Genomic DNA, 11,908 nt, shown 5'->3' on the forward strand with positions numbered 1-11,908 from the left:
GGCTTAACCCACTGAGCCACCCAGGCGCCCTTAACCAAACTTGTTTTGCTCAAACAGCCACTAAGAAAAAGTTAAAGTTCTGTTTTTCATGTATTTTAAATTGACATTTACATTTCTTCATCATAATTTTAATTAATGGAAAAGGTTACAATTCTGGCATATTGAAAGTACTACAATTTTTAATTAAAACATAACAAGTCTTTAAATGTATCTAGTGAAATCTGAATACCACAACAGTTTGAAAACCACCTTCATCCAACAAAAAAGTTTATGAGCAAACTCTTCTTTAACAGTAAACAATGCTGCATTGGTCTCTTTTCTCCTTGAACTTATATTTCCGTTCTATTTCCCCAACTTAATTTTCTCTCAATATAATATGTTTTAACTCTTGAGAGGCTTTTATTAATCTCCCTATTACATTTCTGTATAACAAAATGTGTATAAAGTGATTTTTTAAAATTTCCTACGTCCATACTATATAAAAGTGTTCACTTTTCTTCTGGTTGGAGGTGTGATTACTAACGGACCCAACTGATCCAAACAACATTAATGAATATTTATAAGAATGTTAATGTAGTTAACATGAAAAGTATACTTTCACTCTGTCTTTTTTATTTTTTCTGTTTCATTAGAATGCATTTCTTTTTTTTCTTTTTTTAAAGATTTTATTTATTTATTTGACAGCCAGAGATCACAAGTAGGCAGAGAGGCAGGCAGAGAGAGAGGAAGAGAAGCAGGCTTCCTGCTGAGCGGAGAGCCCGATGCGGGGCTCAATCCCAGGACCCTGGAATCATGACCTGAGCTGAAGGCAGAGGCTTTAACCCACTGAGCCACCCAGGAGCCCATAGAATGCATTTCTAAAGAAACAGATAAGCCAAGTTTATTTTTCTCCAATTACTTCATATACCTATAGATGGAGTATTCCTTATTGCTATAATAAGGTGGGGATTTAACATCATTTCCATACCTTTTCTTTTTTATGAATGTAAGCAGTAAGAAACCTTATTTACGTAAAGAAGAGAATGAAGGACACTTACCATCAAAACATATTTTTGTCTATTATCTTATAATTAGATTAGCTCTTCCTTCAATTTTGTTGAAAGCCAAGATGTAAAAACTAACTTACAAAAAGATGTGTGGTCTAACCATTATATTTGGCCTCTTTACCAACACAAACCCTAGTATTTTCATAGTGCTTTGTTGGTGGTATGAGACTTGCACCCCAGGACAACACAGCACAGTAAGGTTCCGAATGGGTTGTTGGGTAATAGCTGAGCCTTCCTTGGTCAAGGAGAAGAGGGACTCTAATAGTTAAGATAGAAAAGGAGATGTAGCAAAAGCAGTTTTCAGAAAAAGAATCTATAGATGATGGGGACCAGGAAACCATCTCCCTAAACCATCGACACCTGAATATGTCTTGGAAAGTCTTCATGTTCTCCTGTGTGCATGGATACCCCACCTGGAACACGCCCCCCCAACCCCAGGCAAAAGTGGTATTGCCAGGCATTCTGTTCATTTAGCTTTGTACACATAAAAGTACATTTGGTTTGATTAATACATGAATTCCCCTACAATATATCAGCTTGTAGCAGATACTATAGGAGAAGCAATAAATTTTTTAAAAACACAGAATCATAATTCTTGTTCTTTCTACTTGTAGAGATGGAAAACACCTAATAAATCATAATATCCTGACAATATAGAACTTTACTTAACAAAAGACTGTTTAAGTCAATATTTTTAATAATGTCAAAAAAATCTGGAAATCATCCAAATGTTTAATAATAAGAAAATTACTGAATAAATGTCACAGTAGCCATATAATGGAAGAATATACAATATTTTAATTTGAAGAACATATATTGACATTCGAAAATGTTCTTCATATTATGTGGCCTGAAAAAATAAAGAAGAAACAAAATAAATAAAATTCATACTAATTTGTAAAAATGTGTATATGTAAGAAAAAGTCTGTTAAGAAAATCTGTTAAACAGTTTTCAGTGGTTATCCTTAGGTGATGTAATTATAGGCAACTTTCTTATTTGTTCCTTTCAAATGTCCCACACAGGGCATTTCTCTCATGATAAAGGGGAATGGGGAACCATAAGGAAGGTGGGGAAACAGGCTCACTACCTCTGGCCTGTTGAATATGGCTACAGAGTTTGTGAGAGATGGTGTCCAGCCAAGGGACCAGCAGGAGTTTAAATCCATCCCACAGAGTGTAGGACTGCTTCTCCCCAGCGAGGGATGGGGGCATTTCCTAGTCTGCAGTGGAAGATCTTGCCCAATGTCTACATTCTCTCTTAGGTTTTGGACATTTTTCTCCCTGACCAATTTTACACTTCCACCTCATTCCTCAGCTGCCTTCTCTGGATTACTGATTTCACTCACTCCACAGATGCCTAGAAATCACTGCAGTCAGGTTCCCATCATGTTAACCTCATGAACTATCCCAATTCACGGATTTAAAAAAGGGCGTTCAGTCAACAAGTAAAATGCTTTATGCCAGTGAGGCTACCCGGACCTTCAGGAAGACACAGTGGGAGATTTTTACTTCCACCATATTTTATAACTCCAGTCTCCTTACCTCAGCAAGTGTGGAGGGATCTTGACAATGGTATCCACACCACCCAGGGTTTCTGCAGAAGGAAAATTACAAAGTTAAAAATAAATATGTATAGACTGAGAATCTGCAGATAAATTTCTGTTAGTTTCTTTCTTCCCTGGAAATTCCTATAATTACACATTAGTCAGTTCTCAATTATCTGCATGCAAGGCATTCATACCTAAAACCCCTCTCTTGATAGCTCAAAAGACTTCCTCAGAGCAGTTAAAAAATTAGGATACATTTCCCTACAGAAACACAGAATGAATAACTAAATTTCAACCTGAACCAGAATTCCAATTTAATCTACAACTGGCTAAAATGTTATATTCTTGCAATAAAAACAGACAAAGGACAAGGGAAACAAAAGCAAAAATAAACTCTTGGGACTACATCAAACTAAAAAGCTCTTGTAGAGCAAAGGAGACAACCAGCAAAAACAAAATGTGACCTACTGAATGGGAGAAAATGTTTGCAAATCATATAACTAATAAGGGGTTAATATCTAAAATATATGAAGAACTTATACAACTCAACCCCCCCAAAAAAATCCCACTCCAAATAATCCAATTAAAAAAGGGACAGAGGACCTGAATAAGCATTTTTCCAGAGAAGACATACAGATGGCCAACAGACAAATGAAAAGATGCTCAACATCACTCATCATCAGGAAAATGCAAATCCAAACCACTAGCAGATATTACCTGACACCTGTCAGAATGACTAAAATCAAAAAGGTAAGAAATAAGAGTTGGCAAGAGTGTCAGAAAAGAGAACCTTCATGCGCTATTGGTGGAAATATAAATTGGTTCAGCCACTGTGGAAAACAGTATGGGTGTTCCTCAAAAAATTAAAAATAGAACCACTATAGCATCCAATAATTCCGCTACTACTGGGTATTTACCTGAAGAAAAAAAAAAACCAGTAATTCAAAAAGATATAGGACCCTTATGTTTATAGCAGCATTATTTACAATAGCCAAAAATTGAAAGCAACCTAAGCATCCCTCAATAAATGAGTAGATAAAGAAAATGGGGTGCAATATATATAATGGAATATTACTCAGTCATAAGAAAAAGAACGAAATCTCATCATTTGTGAGAGGGTAGATGGACACCGAGTACATTATTCTAAGTGAAATAAGTCAGAGAAAGATAAACACCGTATGCTTTCACTTATATATGGAATCTAAAAAACAAAACAAACAGATTAAAAAAAAAAACCAAAAATAGACTCATGAATATGTACAGAGAACAAACTGAAGATTACCAGAGGGGAGAGGTATGGGGGAATGGGTTGAATTGGAGAAGGGGATTAAGAGGTACAAATTTCTAGTAACAAAATAAATAAGTCACAGGGACAAAGAGTACAGCACAGGAAATATCGCCAATAACATTTTAAGAACTTTGCCTCATGACAGACGGTAACTACACTTATTGTGAACATTTTGTAATGTACAGAATGGTCAAAACACTAAATTGTACACCTGAAATTAATATAGTTTTGTATGTCAATTAAACTTCGATTTTAAAAATAATAAATATAGAAGGGAAACTCTTTCCTTGAAATACTGCTTCCACACCCTCCAATAATAATTTATAATTGTGAGAGCCTCAATGTTCACAAAGCATTTTACGCAACATCTCATGATGCTCACATACATTTATGACATGGTAGTTAAAACTTTTTTTTTTTAATCATCCTATAGTTAGGGATATTGAAAGGAGGCTCACCTTCAAATTTCATTAACCCAGCCTGGATGTTCACTCCTTTACCATTGCTGTGGATTATTCACACTACTCCTGCCTCCAACTGTAGAGATAATGAAACACTATTCTCTTCCCCCTCCCCCATGGCCTCCCAACCAAAGCTGTTCTATTTCAATAGCGCTAACAATTCTGTATCCAGTTCCAACATGTGTGGTTGGGGGAGGCTTCCCCACACGAACAAGTAATTCTCTTACACCAGCTGGCGGTCCTACCATTTAATTCAGTTCTGACACTGTTGACTAGGAGACAGCATCAGATCCCACAGTTAAGGGCTCAGTCCTACAGGAAGGCACCCCCTCTTCAGACCCCAATCCCAAATACAGGTTGTCGTCGTGGCTTCTGACCGGCCAGCTATAGGCTGAAGGTATGAATGACCCCCCTCTTTGGGTTCAGTTAATTTGTTAGAACAGCTCACAAAACTCAGAGAAACATTCATGTACTACATTACTGGTTTATTATAAAAGGACAAAACTCAGGAAGGAAGGGCCAAATGGAAGAGAAGCTTGTGCCAAGGTATGGAGAAAAGGCGAGCTTCATGTCTCTGAGGGTGCCATTCTCCCCATGTTTCCATGGGTTTACCAACCCAAAAGCTCTCCGAACCCATCCTTTTGGGTTTTTTATGGAGGCTTCATTACACAGGAATGACTGATTAAATCATCAGCCATGGGAGTCTGAATGCAATCTCCAGCCCCTTTACCTTCCCTGGAGGTCTGGGGAGGGACTGAAAATTCCAACTCCCTAAACACAGGGTCGGCCTCTTAGCAACTGCCCTTAGGTTGCTCCGTTAACATGACAAAAACACTTTATGGTCCTCTTCACCTAGGAAATTCAAGGATTTTAGGGGCTCTGTGCCAGAAATAAGGACAAAGACCAAATATTTATTTATTATTAGAAATCTCAATATCACAAGTTCTGATTTGTTCCCAGTTTTTTCAGCTCAAACTGTGTTGATTCCTTTCTTCATGGCTTACAGTCCACAAGCTCTGTCGGTATGAACCAGTTTCGTTGGAGAAGGAGAACTATTTCTGCTGGTCTGCTTAAAGAAGGAAAAAATGGATACCAGATGTATCTCCAAGACTCAGCAGTGAGAGCAGTGTAAAACATGACGACAGGATCTCAGCCTGTTGTGGCCAATGGAGCAAAAAATGGGTGTAGGCAAGACAATCCGCAAAAGAGAAAGATGGGATCAGTAGGGTCCGGGATGCTATGGCCAACAAGGCCAAAGGAGGAAGTGGAAGAACTGAGGTTAGTCATTAAGAGGAGACAGGATAACCCTAAAGCAAAGCCCTGAGATGCAGATGCGGGGAGCAGATCAAAGGCCGGTCAGGTCAGTGTGGCCTAGTGGTTAGCAGGCCAGGGCCTCGGACAATACCCTGCCGCTCTCCAAGGGGAGGTGCTGACACTCAGCAACCAAATCCTGGCAGTTTTCCTCATTAGACAGGGGGTTTATATTCAACTCAGGATGTTCAATAGCGCCCCACCCTACAAAGGCTAACCAAGAACCCGAAGAAAGAAAGACAAAGGAAGATTGCAGAGCAGCCATACTGAGCCTATCCTCGTCAAGCAGAGACGCTGAGTAGGTACCTGCACCAGGTCACGTGGGGAACCCAGGGGCGGACTAGTAAGGGAAATGGGTGCATCACATTCTCAGCTGCTGACCTGAAGCTGTGGAGATGGGTGCGGTCAACTCCAGTGGGGCTGGGAGGAAGAGAAGAGGCCTCCGGGCTGACTCCTGAGAAACTCAAACATTTAGGCGAGGGAGAAGTGCGGGAGCTGGCAAAGGGAGCAGGGCCGCTTGGGAGGCATGATAACAGTAGGCCAGGCGTGGTCCTGGGGGCCAGGGGAAGTTGGGTGCCAGTGTGTTCCATGCAGCTGAGAATCCCTTAGCTGGATGGGGATTCTTCACCACCAGGTGGTGGCATGATGGGAGATGGAGACAGACAGAGGTGAGTGGAAGTGGGAGTGGAAAACCAGGCTGTGGCCACATGCACTACAGACTTTTTGAGAAGTCGAGCTGTAAACGTAACAGAAACTGGCTGGAAGGAAAAGTAGGTGGGAAGGTAGAGGGAAAGCAGGGGGGGTAGACTATTCTTCCCCTACCTGGTGTTGCAGCCCCTAGTTTTCTTTCTCCTCTCCTCCATTTCCAAATCCATTTTGAAACAAGTCTCCTGATATGTGTAAACATCACAGGTTTCTAAAATGAAGACATGGTCCCGGCCGTTTCAATGTTTCGACATTCTGTGTCATCCAGCCCAAGAGCTCACATGCTTCCAAGATCAAGCGTCTTGAAGGAAAATGCCATTGTCTCCTCTCTCCCCAAGCTGTCACCGTCCCTTATTCTATGACCTCATCAGACCATTTCCTCACTGACAAGAAAAATATCTAACAACCTAACTTGCTCAAAGTAGAGGGAAGATACATATATATATATATATTGCTTGTTAGTTATTATGCAGCCATTAAGAAAACCGATTTTCAGAGAAGTATCAATGAAAACATAGAAGATGCTAAAGCTAAGAAAAAACAAATGATAGTCTGCCATAGATAGTATGACCCTCTGCAGAACGGAACAACTCCAAAATGTGATTAGCGTTCTTTCTAGGTTTTGAGATTACAGGTGATGTTAGTTTTTTTCTTTATACTGTCCAAATATTTTTCAATATTCTAAAATGAGCATATGCAACTTTTGCAAACAGAAAAAATAGATGAATTTCACTTAAAACCCAAACAAGTCATTAATGGGCTGATCTGTTTATAAACATCTGCTTCTCTTATTGTAGGTGTGAAAGCCACACAGAAGCGTAAGGGACAGTCCCTCCATTCAAGAAGCACATGTCTACACTGTTGACATTTGTTGTTTGGGCCGACCAGCCGTCGGAAAGAGAATCCTAAATTTGTTTTGAAGAAACTATCCATTTCTGAGTCAGGGATTTGAGTAAGCCTTGTAGCCTAGATCGAAGCCAGATAGCCCACTCTATTCCTTAGCTGGAGGACTGGTTTGGGTATACGCATGACCCATCAGGACCAAGAGAAAAAGTGAAACCGGAGACTGGGCAGAAGTGACTGCAAGAGCTCCACTCTCTTAAGATGATCTGATGACAGGCAAGTGGGAGAGGACACCTTTCTCCTGTGATGGCCTACATATGGCTATGATGTCCCCATCTCCTATGATGCTTTCGGTGGGAGACAACTCTTCTCTCCTGTGATGGTTTTAGTGGGAGATGACGCCTCTCTCCTGTGATGTCAAGGTAACCCCTTTCCCCTATAATGGTCCAAGTGGGAGATAACCCCTTTCTCTTCAGATGGACTAAGTGTGGAAATGACTCTTCCCTCCCATGGTGGTTTTAATGGGAGTTGATCCCTCTCCCCTCAGATGGCCTATGTGGGCTGATGCTTCTTTCTCATGAGATGGTCTCAATGTGATGATTCACAAGCCCAAAGCTGTGGAGACTCATGAGGAGCATTTTAATCTCCCCAAAAAGAGCAGAGCAAGGTCTTTCAACTGTAATTCCTGAGCCAGCTAGCTTTACAAGGGATATTTAGTGACTAGAGTTAATAAATTCCATTTTGCTCAAGTCAGCTTGAATTAGGGGTTTGTTGTTGTTGTTATTGTTATTGTTGTTGTTGCTGTTGTTTTGGGGGCAGGAGAGTTTGGTCTCCTGAATACAATATTTCTCAATTATCCTGCCCCTAGAAGAATTGTCATGGCTAAATAATCCAAAGTATTAGGTGCTCTAAGGCAGTCATGAAGGCAGGGCTCTGGACCCAGGGGAGGAACGGATTTGCCTGAAGAGCCCAGGGAATGCTTCCTATGTGAGTTAGGCCTTAGGAGTCTGGAAAGGGAATTCCCAGCACGAGTAAAGGCATAGAAGCAGACAGTGCCCAGTGTGTTCACAGAAGAGCTGCAGCTCACTGTAGTTTATGGAACCCTTGGGGGTCACAGAGCAAGAAGAAACAAGAGCTGGGGTTAGATTCTAAAGAGTGTTCTAAGGAATTTACACTTTAATCTAGAAAGAAATTATGGGGTTGAAGGGGATGTGTTTTATAGTAAAAAACAAAAACAAAACCAACAACTGGTGGAATGGTAGAAAATGGACTGGAGCAGAAAAGAGAGCAGGGAGCCATATAGTCTTTGTTCATGCTCCCTTCTCCCTTCACATGCCCTCCTAACACCTTCTTTACAGGGAAGAAGCTTTGTACTCATCCTTCTAGCCCCATGCTCAGTACAGGGGAGGCCTTCATAAATGTTTGCTAAATAAATAACTGAAGAGAAGAAGGAATCCACAGCCCACCCATGATTTCAAGGCAAATCTACTTTAAAAGCCCTACCAGCTCACAAGCAATTTCCTCCCCACCCCACCCCTGACCCCATATTCTATGCCCTCTTCTTTGATCTGTTTTCCTGATTTACTCATCCCAGCCCTCACAGTGAATGTCAGGCACTGTTACTTAACTATTTCATGCACTCTGTCTTCCCTCGGTAACTACAGAAGAACAGTCACTGGGAAAGGAATCAGAGCCACTCCTGTGGTCAAGTCGGACTCCAGGCTTGGCTCAGATACCTGCCTCACGTGTGGGCTTCCCAAATGGTTTCAAGGATCTAGACTCAGCAACGCTGCAGTTTAACTTAACAAGATGTTGAATATCAAAATTTAAACATTAAAAATACTCAATTACTCTTCCCCTTCCTGTTATCTCAATCTGCTTAATTTTCAGCAAAATAATAATGAACACAGGAATGGCATGTTTAAAGCACAGTCAGGCCCGGCTTTATTATGTTACTCAGCCATCTGTGACCCTTCATTAGAGGGATTTGGGAATCTAGCCCTCAATGGCTCTGTTGAATGACAATGGCAATAGAAAATTAGTACTGTGGCTTTAAGAGACTAGCTGCTCAAGTATATCTGGTCCCTATTCCTGTAACAGTAAACAATGGTCAAGTTCAGCCTACAAGATAAACTTCCATGACATATGCAGATGTTAAAGAAAAATGACGTTGCTAGGATTGCCTGTACACATACACCAAATATATGTGAATTTTGATCTTCTGAATATTAACAGAGTCACCTAAAACACCACTGGATTCCACATTTGGTGGAAAACCTGCTAATGGCACTTCTCTCTTTTCAGGTTGTATCACAGCTGGTGTCATATCACGCACTGATTGCTCTCTGATTAAGAGAGAAAGTGATTCAATCTTATTTTGTAATTGAATGGCACCCAGGCTTGGGCCAGGCCAGGGGCCCCCAAGGCTGCCTTGGTTTCTCCTCCGCCTTACCGTGGTTAGATGACTGTCACCCAAAGTATGCTCCGGATCCCTCTGCATTCCCATCCAGACAATTCTGATTGCCCAAATTCGTGCCGAATTGGAATGAATGTCTTGCAGTCTTCTTTGAAGTGGAGTTGGGCAAACCCGAGTCTGATGGGAATCACAGATGTGCTACCTGGAACTTATTTCAATACTTGCACGGCTCACAAATTTAAAATCCCACCTGTCTGAAGGGCACACCACAGCAGAATTGCAGAGGTAACGCAATCCCACACGCACGTAATGTTTCATGTACAATAACCATGGAAGCTAATACTTAACAAGCTGACCTCTATCTGGAAAATCAAAGAAGCCTTTCCTTCCTGGTCACATTCGCCAGTGTTTTGAGATCAGGGTTGATGGCTCAACTTCCCTTTTTCCCACAGGCGCTTGGAATCAGGCCCCTGGATTCGCACCGGCTGGTGGTCCTGTCTAACTCGGAGATGGGTGACCATCGTCCACCTTGCTGGGAATAGGGGAAAGGGGGCCTCCTGGCGGGGAGGACCACGGTTCCCCGTTAAGGTCTGGTAGAAGACAGAGACCAGAGAAGAGGCAGATGGATGTCAACGCCCGAACCCAAATTCTCATATCCCGCATCAATTCACCGAGGCAACTCTCTCAATCGCGCGAAACGCATGCATAACAGCAGCTCAGCGGAAGCCCCCACGCATCAGGGCCGGCTCAGCCCCAGCCCGCGCTGCCCTCCCGCGGCGGCGAGCAGGGGCGCGGGAGCCCGACCGGCCGGCAGGTGCCCGGCGCCTCGCGTCCCGCGCTTACCCAGGGCCCAGGTGCAGCTCTCCTTAATGGCTTTGTACTTGCTCCCAGACGCTTCCTTCTGCAGCTTCCTCAGGATCTCTTCCATCTTGACCTTCGCAGGGTCTCGGCCACCGACAGGGAGAGGAGCACGCTTGGGAGGCCCGGCCGGGGACGTCGCCGCCTCCGCCGCCGCCTCCGCCGCCGCCGCCTGCTTGGCTCCTGGCGCCTAGGCTGCCGCGGCGCTCGCCCCCCGTCGGCCCCGCGCGGCCGCTGATGAATCACGCCCGCTCCATGCCGCGGGCCACGTCAGCCCCGCCGCCCCGCCCCGCCCGCCGCCCCGCCCGCCAGGGTCAGGTGCGCTAGGCGCGAACGGCGGCGAGCTGGAGCCTGGAGGCCGGAGGCCGCTGTCCCGACCTGCCGCCGAGGCAGGCCCCGGGGCCACAAGGCTTCGCGGGAAGGTGGAAGCGGGTGTCGGAGCTGGCTCGCCTGCCGGGCGTTGGCCCGGCGCGGCCCCAGGGAGCGTCTGGTCTGCCCGGGCAGCGGGTGGGGAGGGGCCTAGCCGCTGTCACCCTTCCCCCCCCGCCCTCCGCCCACCCGGATCCCTACCCGCGACCCCCCTGCGCGGCGCCAGGCGGGGTGGGGTCGGCTCCGCCGGGTTCACCGAGCCTCGGGCGCAGTGTGGCGGCGCGCGCTAGCATCCCGGTGTCCGGTGCTCACTGTTCAGTGCACAGCCCTTCTGGGCCACTCTCTGCGCCGGGCTCGGGCGCTACCTGTGAATAGACTGCCTCTCCCTACCGGGTACCAACACGATCTCGCGGAGGGGGTGTGGGATGAGGGTTCGTAGCCCCATTATACAGAGGAGGAAACCAGGCAGGAGAGGCTAAGTTACTTCCCACACCTACCAGAGTTAGCCTCAAAACACATTCCTAAATCCAACCCCCCTTTTCCCTATTCTCTTGCGCTAAATTGTTACCCTCTGGAGGGGGGGGGGAGGCGGGGGACGCACAGGGGCCCACGCAGCTGTCTAACTTTGGTGGGGGTGGGAAAGGATGGACAGGAGGAGCTTCCCCGGTGAAGAACACTTGGGCTGAACTTGGGAAACAGACTGTGGGGTGGCCAGATTCTGGAGGAAGGCAGAGATAGCCAGGGCCTCAGGTCCTGAGAGCGCTCTGCCAGATGGTTTTGAACGAAAGAGGGAGGGGGAAACAGGAATCTCATTAGGCATCTCATTGTTTCCCTCTTGTGAAAATCGTGACTAGGTGCTAAGAACAGATTTTAAGCATATTCGTTTTTCTTTAAAAATGTCACTGTAGTGTAGTGGAAAAAAATTTTTGCAAAGGAGTAACTGGAACCTGGGAGAACAGTAAGAAGATTCTACAGTAATCTAGAAATAAGTTAGGCCAATAGTAGGTGGAAAGGAATAGAGGAAAATATAGCCAGAGATATTTAAGGAGTGGAAGCAGTAGGAT

General features: G+C 44.4%; 1 protein-coding gene across 2 annotated transcripts in view; it reads right to left on the reverse strand.

Annotated features, from left to right (window-relative positions):
* Positions 1-10,689, reverse strand: part of ARFGEF3 (ARFGEF family member 3) — a 169,337-nt gene extending 158,648 nt beyond the window's left edge. For both annotated transcript variants that reach the window (XM_046005551.1, XM_046005550.1), the window contains exons 1-2: positions 10,461-10,689; positions 2,589-2,640 (exon numbers count right to left, since the gene is read on the reverse strand). In XM_046005551.1, coding sequence (XP_045861507.1) covers positions 2,589-2,640; positions 10,461-10,545 — 137 coding nt within the window. In that variant the 5' untranslated portion in view covers positions 10,546-10,689. The remainder of the gene's footprint in view (positions 1-2,588; positions 2,641-10,460) is intronic.
* Positions 10,690-11,908: the final 1,219 nt, after the last annotated feature.

This window comes from Meles meles, chromosome 5 (assembly GCF_922984935.1).
Source record: "Meles meles chromosome 5, mMelMel3.1 paternal haplotype, whole genome shotgun sequence".
NCBI classification, from domain to species: Eukaryota; Metazoa; Chordata; class Mammalia; order Carnivora; family Mustelidae; genus Meles; species Meles meles.